Source organism: Salvelinus namaycush, chromosome 25 (genome assembly GCF_016432855.1).
Source record: "Salvelinus namaycush isolate Seneca chromosome 25, SaNama_1.0, whole genome shotgun sequence".
NCBI lineage: Eukaryota > Metazoa > Chordata > Actinopteri > Salmoniformes > Salmonidae > Salvelinus > Salvelinus namaycush.
The window spans coordinates 26096894-26114537 of NC_052331.1; the positions used below are offsets into that span (position 1 = coordinate 26096894).

The 17644-nt window shown below is 42.3% G+C and overlaps 2 protein-coding genes across 8 annotated transcripts in view; both read left to right on the forward strand.

Annotated features, from left to right (window-relative positions):
* The first annotated feature begins 973 nt into the window (after positions 1 to 973).
* On the forward strand, positions 974 to 1756 carry LOC120019853 (E3 ubiquitin-protein ligase RNF182-like). Its single transcript, XM_038963267.1, has one exon. It carries the CDS (start codon positions 974 to 976, stop codon positions 1754 to 1756), a length of 783 nt encoding a protein of 260 aa, XP_038819195.1.
* A 14842-nt stretch (positions 1757 to 16598) lies between these two features.
* The window catches only part of LOC120020031 (paired box protein Pax-3-like), a 38813-nt gene continuing 37767 nt past the window's right edge, over positions 16599 to 17644 (forward strand). For all 7 annotated transcript variants that reach the window (XM_038963459.1, XM_038963460.1, XM_038963458.1 and 4 more), the window contains exons 1-2: positions 16599 to 16683; positions 17288 to 17523. In XM_038963459.1, coding sequence (XP_038819387.1) covers positions 16599 to 16683; positions 17288 to 17523 — 321 coding nt within the window. The remainder of the gene's footprint in view (positions 16684 to 17287; positions 17524 to 17644) is intronic.

Genomic DNA, 17644 nt, shown 5'->3' on the forward strand with positions numbered 1-17644 from the left:
TTTGGAGGTTCTAGTCTTATTGATTAGGATGTGTGTGTGTGTGTGTGTGTGTGTGTGTGGTTACTGGTTCAGATTGTCTGCACTGGCTAAAAAACAAGTTATTTCATTATTTGCTGCCCATTTTGGTCAATAAACTATGACAGGGTGTAAAAATCGCATAAAACTAATTTGAGTAAGCATTTTTTCTGGATGGGATGAGTAGCAGGCGGGAGGTGTCGTCGCATGGTGCTGATTAGGCGGGAGGTGTCGTCGCATGGTGCTGATTAGAATCACTGGCGCTGTCCACCAAGTGTGGTGCTGAAATGTCTAAAACAGCAGTGCGCAGACTGATCACAATAAAGATATTGTTAACTATTTCACTCAAATGACAAGATGTAGGCCTATCTGTAAAACGACGAATAGGCCTATTGTTTTTGTTTGTTCAGATAGGCTGTAGGCTACGCAAATAGGTACTTGGCAGGAGGATAGATTAGGTGTTTTGCAGTAAGGGTTAATTCCTTTAAGTATGCAACAGGTTTTGATCTAAACGGGTTTAAACCTGAATAATCTGATCATGTAGCCTAATCTGGCACTGTTCTGGGTTGTGCCAGTACCCCAGTTGCGCCCCAGACTTGTGAACCAAACAGCTCTGCAGGGGGAACGACTCTAATCTAGATTCTGGTTCATGCCGAGCTTCAGCAGCGGGGGAAGGGAACCGTGAATGCTGCTCTGTCCTATCCTCTGGGAGAGAGAGGGCTAAAACTGCTGCAGCCTCTTCACAGACTCAGCTAGGAAACCCCCAGCATTACCTCATCAAATTCCCATTGCGTCGTATTACGGTATTATATCTCTATTCCGGGATTTGATGATAACAAAACCACACAGAATGGCGGCGATGGAACTCACTGCGTCTGTGTGAGTCCAGTTGAGAGGCAGTGAAAATCATTTGATCACATCAGAAGTTATTTTGAGCATGTAAACATTCGAGGATGACATGGCAGAGGCGCCGAGTGTAGCAGGAACTAAAGGAATCGGGGCGCAGGTGTATGAAGATGTTTCCCTCTATGAGGAATATGAGTGTAAAATATGCTACAACTACTTCGACCTGGACCGTCGCACGCCCAAAATTCTGGAATGTTTGCACACTTTCTGTGAAGAGTGTCTGAATACTCTCCACCTTCGTGAGGACCGAGGATGGCGCATCGGCTGCCCTCTCTGTCGCCACCGGACCCCGGTGCCTGAGTACAGGATACACAACCTCCCCAACAACACTAAAGTTACCGATGCTTATCCATTCTACATCCAGGATGACAGTCTTCCGCAGGACATCCTGCCACCGTATCCTCCTCCTTTGCACCCAGCGCTCACTGCCGCATACCGCCGCGAGGTGGCGAACGAGGCAGCCGTAGCTGCGCAGGAACAGGCTATCCCGTCTGTAGCTGTGGTCGGAGGTAATGCCGCTGCGAACTCTTACGACAGTGCTGGATACGAGAGCTGTCAGAACTGTAGGCGCATCGTGCTAACCACAGGCTGTGTGTGCGCCATTTTCGGCTTCGTCTCCATGCTTGTGCTGCTGTTTCTGGGACTCATATTCGTGCATAACTTCAACAACCCTCCATCTCCAGTCGGCCCTATCTGTTTGTCTGTAGCCAGCATCATGGCCATGTTCTCTGTTGTTATGACGTGGTTGGTGTGCTGGTTGAGATATAGGCCTGACCCGGAACCCGGGCGTGCTGCCTCCTCCAATGCCAGCAGGAGACATGTAAATGTTTTATGAGATTACATTTAAAATGTGTTCACTTCGTTGTATTAATTTATTGACGTGTCAGTTATTAAGTGTAGGGTATACTATATATACTCAAGTTTGTTATACACAGTAAGTAAGCCATGATACACTCCTTTCGGTAGTCTGGTTGACATAGAAGGGGAGTGTATCACATGCTAGTGATCCCATATTATTGCACCAATTTAATTGTGTAAAATCTCTGCCCTATTTAGTGTTGCATCACATTGTGTTCCTCATCTGCCTCTGGTGGGCCTGTCATATCACCCTGCATGTAGGCTAGGTCTTGACTCATAGTCAGATTGTGTGTTCTTCTGTGTCAAATGTGTCGCCCATATTCACATTAACCAAAGAATAAAGCTAGTGAACAAGTGTCATCTGCCCTTGCTGTCCTAGCTGTTATGTATAGGTTAGTACTATTTGATGGCAGAAAGGATTTAGAGCAGGTTCTTAGTTAGCCGGACCCTGGGATGTAGTCCTTCAGATGGTTTTATATGACATTGATTCAGGCAATGCTCAAGTGTTATATTTGTAATAGAAGTGATCCTTGAGTCTTGATCTGCCAGCCCGTTCCCTCCTTTCTGATCTGACATTACTGGATAAGTGTACATGTATTTGTAGTTCATATTGATTGTTATGACTACATTGCCTCACCAGGGCCCAGTTTTTTCAAGTTATCTATCTGGATTTCCCCTATCGGATAGGATTAAATGCATAGAAATAGAATGAACAGAACTCACAAATCATTGACATGAATGGGGACTACCGTTCTATTTATTCCATTTCTATGCATTTAATCCTATCCGATAGCCGAATTCCGCATAGATAACCTTTGAAAAACTGGGCCCAGAGGGCGCGAATCCCAGGCTCAAATCAGAATATGGATTACCACTGGCGCCCTCCTGTGGCTCATACAGTTACACCACTTGAAAATAAAACGACTGAATTCTGTGCAGCTCACTGATGCTGATGTGATGCTGATGCTGATGTGATACACTAAGCTACTATAAAAGCCTATCATTGGAAACCTTTACACTGACAGAATGTACTGTTTTAGGTTCTGGTCTTATAAAGAGAACAATGCAGGGTTTCCCACATCATCAAGCAGAGATGGTAGGCTACCCACATCCTCTACTTGGTATCCCTTTTTCTTATTCTCTTGGTGGGAATTACACTCCCTGTCAAAGTGAATATTGTTCATACTAAAACATTTTCCATGGAGGTCCCTAGATGGAGAGATGAAATAATGACATTATTCACAATTAGATCAGGGAGAGATATGGAGTTCCAATGTTGATGGGGGAAATCTACTCCCACAATGGTGAAAGGTATTAGGTTACAGGTTGAGGCACCACTGGGTAAATGGTGGGACATTTCTAATAGCACTACGACGCGATAAGTATTTTTTTGTACACATGTGCACGCACAAAAGAAGAACACACACATACACGCATTTCTGACAAATGCCAAATGGGCTGGTCCATCTTTAGCTTAGTGCGCCTGTCTAAGATATGTTTTTTGTTGTTGCACAAAATGATCATTATCTGGCTAACAGTGGGGCTCCAGGGAAAAAATGGGCCTGAGGGCCGTGAGAAAAAAATAATGACCGTTATGGGGGCCTCGAGGGAAAAATGGACCAGTGTATTAGAAATGCCAGTTCCGATTTTTTTTTGTTGTCCAAGTCCGCCCTTGCATACACACACACACACACACACACACACACACACACACACACACACACACACACACACACACACACTGAAACAAATTAACACACCAGACCGAGCGTCAGGATAAAGTGACTAAGAGAGCAGTTGAAATCGGTGAGAGGGTAACATTTTGGAATTATATTGAATTCTGCTTATATCGCGCTATACAACAATAAACAAATGCTGAGACTCCAAAATCATTGATTGAGTGTTTTTGAAGTGACAGGTTGTCGCAAAATCTGTAGCCTATCTCCGCTGTACTGTATCAGCACAATGGACAGCGCCCTACACATTAAAGCAAGGCCGTTTTGGTAATGAATATAAGCTACAGGATAGATAGGGTAGTTCACCTATTACAAACATCTTATGTGAATGCAGCCGCACACACAGCTGTCTTACTAAAATAATGCAAACTAAATGCTGAAAGTAGTAGCCTTGTTATTCATGCATGCAAACAAACATAGTGAATAGCAGTTTGACTTAGATTAAACAGACAACTGTGAATGAATGCGAACAGAACAAAACAGCAGTACCAAATAAGCCCAGTAAACAAAACATCTGATCCATAAAGGCATGACACGAGCTATATTTAGGCTTGTCACATTAACAGTAAACAAACACAGTAAACAAAAGGCGACTGGAGATCTAAATAACCAAAACATGACATACAGCCTGCTACAGTGAGATGCAGCCATGCACAGCTGTCTTGCCAAATAAATAGGCCTATAGGCCCTCTTCAAACATGGAAAACCGCTCATGAGTACAGCAACTCGTTGTGATATGCACAATACACTTCTGTGGATCAAATTCGACCCATGTAATCAATGAAGCAATACCAGACTTCAATAAACACGTTTCCAATACGTATAGTTCTATTTACAACCACGAAAATCAGTAGGCTGCCAAGAAAACCATAATAGGATGTATCTATTTCTATGAGGGATCATACCGATATGTAGCTACAACGCATTCGGAAAGTAGTCAGACCTCTTTAACTTTTTCCACATTTTGTTACATTACAGCCTTATTCTAAAATGTATTAAATCGTTTTCCCCCCTCATCAATCTACACACAATACCCCATGAAGCCAAAACAGGTTTTTAGACATTTTTGCAAATGTATTCAAATAAAAAAACTGAAATAGGACATTTACATACAGTACCAGTCAAAAGTTTGGACACAACTACTCATTCATACTTTGAAGAATCTCAAATATAAAATATATTTTGATTTGTTTAACACTTTTTTGGTTACTACATGATTCCCTATGTGTTATTTCATAGTTTTGATGTATTCACTATTATTCTACAGTGTAGAAAATAGTAAAAATAAAGAAAACCCCTGTAATGAGTAGGTGTGTCCAAACTTTTGATTGGTACTATAAGTATTCAGACCCTTTACTCAGTACTTTGTCGAAGCACCTTTGGCAGTGATTACAGCCTTGAGTCTTCTTGTGTATGACGCTACAAGCTTGGCACATCTGTATTTGGGGAGTTTCTCCCATTCTTCTCTGCAGATCCTCTCAAGCTCTGTCAGGTTGGATGGGGAGCATCATTGCACAGCTATTTTCAGGTCTCTCTAGAGATGTTCGATCAGGTTCAGGTTCGGGCTCTGGGTGGGCCACTCAAGGACATTCAAAGACTTGTCCCCCAGTCACTCCTGCGTTGTCTTGGCTGTGTGCTTAGGGTTGTTGTCCTGTTGGAAGGTGAACCTTCACCCCAGTCGGAGGTCCTGAGTGATCTGGAAAAGGTTTTCATCAAGGATCTCTCTGTACATTCATCTTTTCCTCGATCCTGACTAGTCTCCCAGTCCCTGCCACTGAAAAACATCCCCACAGCATTTTTATTTTATTTTATTTATTTAACCTTTATTTAACTAGGAAAGTCAGTTAAGAATAAATTCTTATTTACAATGACGGCCTACCCCGGCCAAACTCGGACGACGCTGGGCCAATTGTGCGCCGCCCTATGGGACTCCCAATCACGGTCAGATGTGATACAGCCTGGATACAAACCAGGGACTGTAGTGACGCCTCTTTTACTGAGATGCAGTGCCTTAGACCGCTTCGCCACTCGAGAGCAGTGGTCTGGTGCCAGGTTTCCTATAGACGTGAAGCTTGGGATTCAGGCCAAAAAGTTCAATCTTGGTTTCATCAGACCAGAGAATCTTGTTTCTCATGGTCTGAGTCCTTTAGGTGCCTTTTAGCAAACTCTAAGCAGGCTGTCATGTGCCTTTTACTAAGGAGTGGCTTCCGTCTGGGCACTCTACCATAAAGGCTTGATTGGTGGAATGCTGCAGAGATGGTTGTCACTCTGGAAGGTTCTCCCATCTCCACAGAGGAACTCTGGAGCTCTGTCAGAGTTACCATCAGGTTCTTGTTCACCTCCCTAACCAAGGCCCTTCTCCCGCAATTGCTCAGTTTGGTCGGGGGCCAGCTCTAGGAAGAACCTTGGTGGTTCCAAACTTCTTGAATTTAAGAATGATGGAGGCCACTGTGTTCTTGGGAACCTTCAATGCTGCAGAAATGTTTTGGTACCCTTCCCCAGATCTGTGCCTCGACACAATCCTGTTTCGGAGCTCTACGGACAATTCCTTCGACCTCATGGCTTGGTTTTTGCTCTGACATGCACTGTCAACTGTGAGACCTTATATAGACAGGTGTATGTGCCTTTCCAAATCATGTCCAATCAATTGAATTTACCACAGGTTGACTCCAATCAAGTTGTAGAAACATCTGTGGTGGAATGTGCAATAATTTGTATATATTTTTTTCGCTTTGTCATTATGGGGTATTGTGTAGATTGATGAATTTTTTATTTATTTAATCCATTTTAGAATAAGGCTTTAATGTAACAAAATGTGGAAAAGTCAAGGGGTCTGAATACTTTCCGAATGCACCAGGGGCATCATTTGGTTTTTGCATTGGGAATTATATTGAATTCTGCTTATATCAAACTATATCACAATAAGCATAACAGTTCAATTTTTTATTTCACCTTTATTTAACCAGGTAGGCCAGTTGAGAACAAGTTCTCATTTACAACTGCAACCTGGCCAAGATAAAGCAAAACAGTGCGACAAAAACAACACAACTCTGTGAAGTTACACATAAACAAACGTACAGTCAATAACACAATAGAAAAAAATAGAAAAATCTATGTACAGTATGTGCAAACGTAGAAGAGTAGGGAGGTAAGGCAATAAATAGGCCATAGAGGAGAAATAATTACAATTTAGCATTAACACTGGAGTGATAGATGTGCAGATGATGATGTGCAAGTAGAGATACTGGGGTGCAAAAGAGCAAGAGGGTAAGTAATAATATGGGGATGAGGTAGTTGAGTGTACTATTTACAGATTGGCTGTGTACAGGTACAGTGATCAGTAAGCTGCTCTGACAGCTGATGCTTAAAGTTAGAAAGGGAGATATAAGACTCCAGCTTCAGTGATTTCGTTCCAGTCATTGGCAGCAGAGCACTGGAAGGAAAGGCGGCCAAAAGGAAGTGTTGGCTTTGGGGATGACCAGTGACATATACCTGCTGGTGCGCGTGCTATGGGTGGGTGTTGCTATGGTGACTAGTGAGCTGAGGTAAGGCGGGGCTTTACCTAGCAAAGACTTATAGATGACCTGGAGCCAGTGGGTTTGGCAACGAATATGTAGTGAGGGCCAGCCATCGAGAGCATACAGGTTGCAGTGGTGGGTATAGTGTTGGGGGCTATTTTGTAAATGACATCGCCGAAGTCAAGGATCGGTAGGATAGTCAGTTTTACGAGGGTATGTTTGGCAGCATGAGTAAAAGGAGGCTTTGTTGCGAAATAGGAAGCCGATTCTAGACTTCATTTTGGATTGGAGATGCTTAATGTGAGTCTGGAAGGAGAGTTTACAGTCTAACCAGACACCTAGGTATTTGTAGTTGTCCACATATTCTTGGTCAGAACCGTCCAGACTAGTGGTGCTAGTCGGGCGGGAGGGTGTGGGCAGCAATCGGTTGAAGAGCATGCACTTAGTTTTACTAGCATTTAAAAGCAGTTGGAGGCCACGGAAGGAGTGTTGTATGGTGTTGAAGCTCGTTTGGAGGTTTGTTAGCACAGTGTCCAAAGAAGGGCCAGATGTATACAGAATGATGTCGTCTGCGTAGAGGTGGATCAGAGAATCACCAGCAGCAAGAGCGAAATCATTGATATATACAGAGAAAAGTGTCGGCCCGAGAATTGAACCCTGTGGCACCCCCATAGAAACTGCCAGAGGTCCGGACAACAGGCCCTCCGATTTGACACATTGAACTCTGTCTGAGAAGTAGTTGGTGAACCAGACGAGGCAGTCATTTGAGAAGCCAAGGCTATTGAGTCTGCCGATAAGAAGGCGGCGATTGACAGAGTCGAAAGCCTTGGCCAGGTCGATGAAGACGGCTGCACAGTACTGTCTTTTATCGATGGTGGTTATGATATCGTTCAGGAACTTGAGCTTGGCTGAGGTGCACCCATGACCAGTTCGGAAACCAGATTGCATAGTGGAGAAGGTACGGTGGGATTCGAAAATGGTCGGTGATCAGTTTGTTAACTTGGCTTTCAAATATTTTAGAAAGGCAGGGCAGGATGGAAATAGGTCTTTAATAGTTTGGGTCTAGAGTGTCTCCCCTTTGAAGAGGAGAGACACTCAAGACCCAAACTGTTAAAGACCTATTAAAGACCTACAGTGGGGAGAACAAGTATTTGATACACTGCCGATTTTGCAGGTTTTCCTACTTACAAAGCATGTAGAGGCCTGTCATTTTTATCATAGGTACACTTCAACTGTGAGAGACGGAATCTAAAACAAAAATCCAGAAAATCACATTGTATTATTTTTAAGTAATTAATTTGCATTTTATTGCATGACATAAGTATTTGATACATCAGAAAAGCAGACATAATATTTGGTAAAGAACCCTTTGTTTGCAATTACAGAGATCATACGTTTCCTGTAGTTCTTGACCAGGTTTGCACACACTGCAGCAGGGATTTTGGCCCACTCGTCCATACAGACCTTCTCCGGATCCTTCAGGTTTCGGGGCTGTCGCTGGGCAATACGGACTTTCAGCTCCCTCCAAAGATTTTCTATTGGGTTCAGGTCTGGAGACTGGCTAGGCCACTCCAGGACCTTGAGATGCTTCTTACGGAGCCACTCCTTAGTTGCCCTGGCTGTGTGTTTCGGGTCGTTGTCATGCTGGAAGACCCAGCCACGACCCATCTTCAATGCTCTTACTGAGGGAAGGAGGTTGTTGGCCAAGATCTCACGATACATGGCCCCATCCATCCTCCCCTCAATACGGTGCAGTCGTCCTGTCCCCTTTGCAGAAAAGCATCCCCAAAGAATGATGTTTCCACATCCATGCTTCACGGTTGGGATGGTGTTCTTGGGGTTGTACTCATTCTCCTTCTTCCTCCAAACACGGCGAGTGGAGTTTAGACCAAAAAGCTCTATTTTTGTCTCATCAGACCACATGACCTTCTCCCATTCCTCCTCTGGATCATCCAGATGGTCATTGGCAAACTTCAGACGGGCCTGGACATGCGCTGGCTTGAGCAGGGGGACCTTGCGTGGGCTGCAGGATTTTAATCCATGACTGCGTAGTGTGTTACTAATGGTTTTCTTTGAGACTGTGGTCCCAGCTCTCTTCAGGTCATTGACCAGGTCCTGCCGTGTATTTCTGGGCTGATCCCTCACCTTCCTCATGATCATTGATGCCCCACGGGGTGAGATCTTGCATGGAGCCCCAGACCGAGGGTGATTGACCGTCATCTTGAACTTCCATTTTCTAATAATTGCGCCAACAGTTGTTGCCTTCTCACCAAGCTGCTTGCCTTTTGTCCTGTAGCCCATCCCAGCCTTGTGCAGGTCTACAATTTTATCCCTGATGTCCTTACACAGCTCTCTGGTCTTGACCATTGTGGAGAGGTTGGAGTCTGTTTGATTGAGTGTGTGGACAGGTGTCTTTTATACAGGTAACGAGTTCAAACAGGTGCAGTTAATACAGGTAATGAGTGGAGAACAGGAGGGCTTCTTAAAGAAAAACTAACAGGTCTGTGAGAGCCGGAATTCTTACTGGTTGGTAGGTGATCAAATACTTATGTCATGCAATAAAATGCAAATTAATTACTTAAAAATCATACAATGTGATTTTCTGGATTTTTGTTTTAGATTCCGTATTTCACATTTGAAGTGTACCTATGATAAAAATGACAGACCTCTACATGCTTTGTAAGTAGGATACACTGCCGATTTTGCAGGTTATCAAATACTTGTTCTCCCCACTGTATATCCAAGACGCACTACTCTCTGTAGCGTCTTGCAGTTGGATGTCAAGCAGTTGCCATACCAAGCGGTGACGCAGCCAGTCACGATGCTCTCGATGGTGCAGCTGTAAAACATTTTGAGGATTTGAGGGCCCATGTCAAATCTTTTCAGCCTCCTGAGGAGAAAGATGCTTTGTCATGCAATGTTCATGACTGTGTTGGTGTGTTTGGACCATGATAGCATGTGATTCAGTATTACAGTAGTGTAATTATTTTAAAATTAACCAGCTTACGATGGCATTTGACATCAAGATGCCAACATCAGAGCGAGGATGACCCAGGCTCCTGCAGGGTGAAAGGTCAATTGAGGGCTTATGGTTTAGTTTAGGGTATACAGGAGGAGGGCCAAGGTGCTCACACAGTAGCCCGGGGGTATGGATGGAGGGCTATGCATGGGGTTGTAGGTATAGCCATATGAGTTCACCATAGGGATGATAAACTATAAACTCACCACTGTCTCCAGTCATCATCCATGGTCATTAATAGTACTAAAGTAAACTGCTGCATGGCCTGAGGGCTCCCATGCCCCTCTACTCATCTTTCTCTCGTCTTCTCTTTCTCCTGCTCACCAAGTCCACTTTATAGGCTCACTGTCATGCAAAATGCCCCCAGTTTGAGCTCTGGGTGTAGGGCCTCAGATCGCATGTAATTGATAACATCAAACACATTAGAGGTAACGTAGCCATTGTTGAATGAGCTTAGGCCCACAAGTCCTACCTTACCTGTAGGCTATATGGGCAACCAATTGACCAATGACCAACTGCTTCAGATACAGTGTAACCATAATAATATTTTGTCCCTGAGAAGCTATTATTTGTTTGCAACCTTTTTGCAAATATCCATATATGGCTGCATTGAGAGCTAACGTTCTGACTGGGCTATGCTGATAGGCTATTGTTTTAACATATATTATATATTGGGGACAGTATAGCCTAAAGAAAAATTGGCTATGACAGTACTTGGTGTATATAAAATCATGTTGTTACTTTCATGTGAGAATTACCGCCCCTGTCACAGTGGCAAACATTTATCTCTGGACTTAATACATCGTTGTTTACACACAAAGTAAATGGGAAATGGCTTTCAACCATTCCTTATTTATTTGAATGACCTGAAAACAGTGTGTAAAGTCATCACAGCAACAAGTTCCGACTGTAAACGCAGGGTATTCTGTCATCATAATGTGAGAATGATAAGGTTCCCACATTGTGCACCATTGACTTTAAAAGGGATCATTGAAAAGACAAACTCGAAACCTCCAATATTGACGTTTTTCTGATTCATTTGTTGCTATTAAAGGGTCAGATTGAACTAGACTTTTGAACAATATATTTATATCGGGCTACAATTTCCCAAAAACATAAGTCAGCTTTCATAATTGAAAGAACTCGTCAATAAATAAATGAATCAAAATACCATGAGATGTGGGTTTATTATATCGAAAATGACAGAATTTTGAGATCAGAACCAGACCAAATTCCTGACGGTACTTTTTTGTTTCCTCCCGGCCTATACGTGACAGATTTGTTGTTATTCATTTTTTTAAATGAATTTTGCTCTCTGATACATCACAAGGATATGTTGGTTCTGAGCCTGCACTGAATACTATGAGTTTTATTTTATACACTGAAGCATTTTAGTCTTTATTTTTCGATGCATTTTGTTGAGGAAATTTCTGACTGATCGAGGAAATTTCTGACTTAGATTTTCCCCTTCACTAATTGATTTGACACGGATATCCAGTATCCCTTTCATGATAATCAAACTTCGTATCATAACTTTGTTTTTGCACCATTCCATCTTTTATGGCGATATAGAGTTTCAGTAAGTCCTTCATGTTCCGTGGATGTATTTGTGTAGGAGGAAAGGGGAATGTATCTCACCTCGAACCCTGTGAACAAAAACATTATCAGGCTGCATGCTGGGGTTGTTGCTGTAAGAGGTAGCCACGCCATTTCTTTAGAAAACTGCAAAGAAATCCAGTTTTCAGTGATCTCACTGTAGTGCATGTTTCAAATGTCACAATATATTATTATGCATTATTATTTGTATTATGATTGGTCATTATTATTATCATTATTACTACGTTATTAACAGGCCAACATGTTTTGTTAATGCACGATTGGAAGGTTAAGTCCCATGCCCGTAAAATGATCAATAATCGTATTATCAGATATTGTGAAAATTCTATATAACGTTTACCATATTAGTACATTAGATTATCACAAATAACGCATATGCCTCCGACCATAAAACATGGCTAATTGTCACAGTTCAACGAGACCACAAAACAGTCAAATGATCTCTCATGTCTCTGTGTCAATAATCGACCATTTGCAAGCATGTGTTAGTTACACCAACGTGTGGTTGAACCATAGGTCATGCATGGTCCTAATGTTGAATTAGTCGACCATTAGGCGAAGAAGTTCCACATGTAGACTTTTGTGCTGAAACTCTGAGAAAGAGAGCAATTTCTCCATACCATATTCCCCTCGTGCGTTCAATTGTCCGCGCGTTCCTGTCGAAAGTCAACATTTGGAAGAGACTTTTCAGTTCCCAAAAAGGTGAACGTAAAAGCAGGCCTTCATTAACTATGGGATACCCCATTTCCATCTCTAAGATGTCTTTTGGCTAGCAGTCATTCTTCTTCTGTTAGTTTTTTTTAGATCTCAGGTGACAAAAACGACAGCAATGGTCATGGAACAGGGTTAGAAGAAAAGCCGCAAACAACCACTTTCCTAATGATTTTTAATGCCGTAGCCTATACTAGTAATGGTCAATAAGAATGTTAACGATTATTATTATTATTATTATGCCTGTTTATCTCCATAGTTAACATTGTGTGAGATTTTTTTTAAATCATACAATGTTTTATTATTAAAGGATATTTATCGGAAATAATAAGAGCCCCAATTATAATAATAATAATGATAATAATAGGCCTAATATTCCATGTATTTCTTAATATGTAGATATATGAATAAGACATACTAATCATCTGTTGCTCTTTTTTAACACCTCAAGGACATCGCTAAAAACGACATATAACGAAGTTATTCCCATTGATAAAGAAGTGACACCATTATGCAACTACTAGGCTATGATTGGCTTTAGGCATAGGGCCTACTCATCAGACGCATTTATTAGTGTTCAGCTATCCCAGCAAAATCAATTAAAATCATATCTAATGACGCTCTCCCTTGTGGAGATTCCAGCTTGGTATGGCGGCTCCTTGCTCCACAGTGACGGCCTTAATCCGGTTAGGGAGCACCTGGGACCGCGACGCTCCATAATCACCTCTTATTAATAAGGGCCGCGGTGCACCCGGGCGCGCATTCAGAGATACGGAGATGGCAATTATGCCATCCAATATCCACTCTCGAATACACTTTTCTGTTTATACACAGAAGTATTTTTGTCAACAAAATTCAGCTGTGGTGAATATCAACCACAGTAATGTTGTAGGGCTCAATCTGTTGGAGTTGACCACGTTGTTATCGGCCTTTATAGAGCACAATAGTGTAATAGCTGCTGATATGCCTAAATCCCTTTAATGCAACAAAAAAAAACGTACAAAAAAGCTAATGTGGGATTATGAATTGTTGATCAAGCCACGACTGCCACAAGTAGCCTGTAGGTGAAAATGCCCCCTTAAGAAATGTCACATTTCTGACAGAAAAATATTTAGATATGTGCATACTGGCTATCCTTAGGCAAACACATTTTGAACGGAAATAAGTGGGTAAAAATGTTTGTTGTTGTTGTTATTCAATAAAAGTAGAATCTTTAGAAAGGGGACGTTTTGCCCCACTATCAGGTCAACCCCCCCCTCTACGGGCAAAAATGTTTTTTTGTAATTGACTCTTAAAAGCTAAGATATCGTATTTTTATTAAATAAATCAAATATCCGAACAAAATGGCATTGTACTATCTCACTATTAATATACCCGCTATGATGAGGTTTTGATCCACTGTCCCTCTTTTTATATTCACCCTTCCTTGTCCAAATCATCCTGAAGTTTCTCAAAATGGATTGTGTAACTCAAAGAAGTTACTTACAGATGATTTGGACATGATTTGGAATATGCTGATATTAGGTACCATTGATTTACATTGATTGCCTGTACATAGATTTTTCTATTTTTCTTATCTTTTGTGTTGTTGACAGTATGTTTGTTTATGTGTAACTCTGTGTTGTTGTTTTTGTCGCACTGCTTTGCTTTATCTTGGCCAGGTCGTAGTTGTAAATGAGAACTTGTGCACAACTGGCCTACCGAAGGTCTCGATCACGACAAACCATTTCTGTATGGACCTCGCTTTGGACACGGGGGCATTGTCATGCTGAACCAGGAAAGGGCCTTCCCCAAACTGTTGTCACAAAGTTGTAAGCACAGAATTGTCTAGAATGTCCTTGTATGCTGTAGCAATAAGATTTCCCTTCATTGGAACCAAGGGGCCCGAACCATGAAAAACAGCCCCCTTACATTATTCCTCCTCCACCAAACTTTACAGTCAGCGCTATGCATTCGGGCAGGTAGGGTTCTCCTGGCATCTGCCAAAGCCAGATTTGTCCGTAGGACTGCCAGATGGTGAAGTGTGATTCGACAGAACTGCTCCAGAGTCCAATGGCGGCAAGCTTTCCACCACTCCAGCTGACGCTTGGCATTGCACATGGTGATCTTAGGCTTAAATGTGGCTGCTCGGCCATGGAAACCCATTTCATGAAGCTCCCAACGAACAGTTATTGTGTTGCCGTTGCTTCCAGAGGTAGTTTTGAACTCTAATGAGTGTTGCAACAGAGGACAGACGCGGCTGAGCCATTCTTACTCCTAGACGTTTCCACTTCCCAATAACAGCACTTACAGTTGACCGGGGCAGCACTAACAGAGCAGAAATTTGACTTACTGACTTGTTGGAAAGGTGGTATCCTATGACGGTGCCACGTTGAAAGTCACTGAGCTCTTCAGTAAGGCCATTCTACTTCCAATGTTTGTCTATGGGAATTGCTTGGCTGTGTGCTCAATTTTATACACTTGTCAGCAACCGGTGTGGCTGAAATAGCTGAATCCACACATTTTAAGGGATGTCCACATACTTTGGACATGTAGTGTATATATGCTGTATATACACAATTGTAACTTCATTAGATTATGTATATAACTTTTTTTAAATGACAAAACAGATAAATTAACCTCAAAATTGTTTTTTTGGAGTGATTTAAAAAAGTTGAGATGAGACAGATGAAATGTTTAGTTGAGCAAGACAAGTGGCATCCAGGTAAAGTGGTTTCTGTGAGAATTACAGGAGGGGGACGTTTAACCCCGAGCCACCCTACATCTCTCATATACATATCCTCATACAAAACTGTATTTTCGTTCAGTTTACTGATTGGAAATGTGACCAAACAATCGGTGGGTAATATTAGGCTATGTGGAATTTTGAGGCAAATAACCCGTTGTTTGCTTAGAACTCAAAGGCATCGTTAGGAATGATCTCGATACTTTTGATTGATTGGAGTGGTGAATGGAAGAAGCTTTTTGACTGACGGGACGTGTTCAATTAGCCTCCACAAAGACTGCGCTTCTGAACAGGGAACGACTGTGTGTGTGCGTGCGTGCGTGTGCGTATGCGCGCGCGTGTGTGATGAGAGAGAGAGGCAGAGCGAGAGCGAGAGATAAGGACAGGGCAACCAGTGAACAAACACGATATTTATGTTTATTTATTAGTAATGTTTACTGTTCGTTTCTGATAGTTTATTTCACTTTTGTTTATTATCTATTTCACTTGCTTTGGCAATGTAAACATGTTTCCATGCATACCAAAAAAGCCAATTGAATTGAGAGAGCGAGAGAAAGAGGAGGAGGAGGAGGGGGGGGGGGGGGCAGTTGACACTCATGAAGTTATAAATAATGTCTTCACACAATTGTACTTATTTCGCTACAGACAACTTTTACTGCACTCCCGGCGTCATATCCTGCTGGGTCGACTGAGCGGCGCTCCTTTTATTCTAATTAGTGCAGTACTGTCTAAATAGTACAATAAATTCCTGTGTTTGTAGTATCACTGTGCATAGCATTAACAAACTGTGTTTGTGTATGTGATTTTAGTCACATCATAATAAATGGATAAATGAGTGACTGTTTACTTACAGACGCAGGGGGTAGCGTTGCCTCCAGTGAAAGACGCATCTTCATCCATCGATATGGTTGGACCAGATATAATGTTATGGATGGAGGGCTGATCCTGGATCAGATCCTGTGAAACAAAAAGCTCGAGGGCACCGCCTTGACTCAGTGAGGCCACTACAGAATACATTTTCCGCTATCGGCCAATCAAAAAGTCACTTCGGCCACCAGGACTTTCGCCTCTCTAAGCCAATCAGAGGCCTGGAAAGACTGGGGTAGAAAGGAGAGAAACATCTTATAAAATGTTTCACTTCCACTCATCTTTTCAATTCACATCAAGTGTCAACAAGATCTCCAACTAAACGTCTTACAATTTCAACAGAGGCAAACATCGCTTTGTCAAACGTTCACTATTTTCACTCTCCATATTGGATATCGACAAATGCATCTTTTTCCAAGGATTTAACTTGTGTTTTTAGTTGCATGTTGTTGTTATTTTGACGAAGCAACTTGCTACTCCCTAGGACGTGGAGGCTGTCCTGTTGCTCCATCAAAGCCAAAGTGTAGTCTATAACTTTTTGGGGGATCCTAGAATTGTTCTGAAGTTCCCGTTTTGGTGTTGATTTTGGTCCAGCGCAAAGCTTTGTTGGCGGAGGTTTAGGAGACATGACAGCTCTAGCCGGGGGCATACCGAGAATGATGCGCCCGACACACCACCAGAACTACCCGCGGGGAGGCTACTCTCTGGAAGGTAGGCAGTTGCAAATAAATATGGGTCCAAATGGAACCAAGTTCATGTTTCTTCCGTGTTGGAAGATTTAGTTTGTTTGTCATTGATTCAATCAGATAGCAAGTGTTGATATGTTGTCAACTTCGAACAGATGCAAAATTGTTGTTCGTCTATAAATCATTTTGTTTGCCTTTCAACAGACAATTAGGCTACACATGAACTAGCATTTTGACATTGACAAACATTTTAGGCTATTGGAAAGTAGCCTATGCACTACTAGGCCACGTAGCAACCCCTGATTCCGTTGAATTGACACAGCAGCTGTTATCAAAACAACGACAATGCTCATGTTATGAATTTGATATTTATCGATTTAGGCTACATTGTGCACTATTAATTAGGTCTAGTGTAAAAACAATACCAATCAACCCTTTGCCTATATCTAGCTAGATAACAACATATTTTCTTGCAACAGGTCTCTCTTGAAAAACACAGCCTCTTTTTAATCAGGATAAATAAATGTTGAATGAATAAATATAGGCCTGATTGTTTGGGCTTTTTTTGCTGTTGTTATTTTTGTTGAAGTAATTGTTATTAGTGAATGACATGCGTTCTCTCCTTCCAGTCTCTACCCCGTTAGGCCAGGGCCGGGTGAACCAACTCGGTGGAGTCTTTATTAACGGCAGACCCTTGCCCAACCACATCCGCCACAAGATCGTGGAGATGGCCCACCACGGCATCCGACCCTGTGTCATCTCCCGCCAGCTCCGAGTCTCCCACGGCTGCGTGTCCAAAATCCTTTGCCGGTATCAGGAGACCGGCTCCATCAGGCCCGGGGCCATCGGAGGCAGCAAACCGAAGGTGAGGGCCCTAGAACCGGATTGCAAGACTTGCCTGAAATAGGCAACGATAATTAATAGCAGAATATTTTAGTTTTATTGTTTCAACTTTAAACCAAGCCCATATGCTCTAACACTGTTAT

Bases quoted from the DNA above. Each gene is read 5' to 3' on its own strand.
- LOC120019853 (XM_038963267.1), top strand. From the start codon at position 974: ATGGCAGAGGCGCCGAGTGTAGCAGGAACTAAAGGAATCGGGGCGCAG.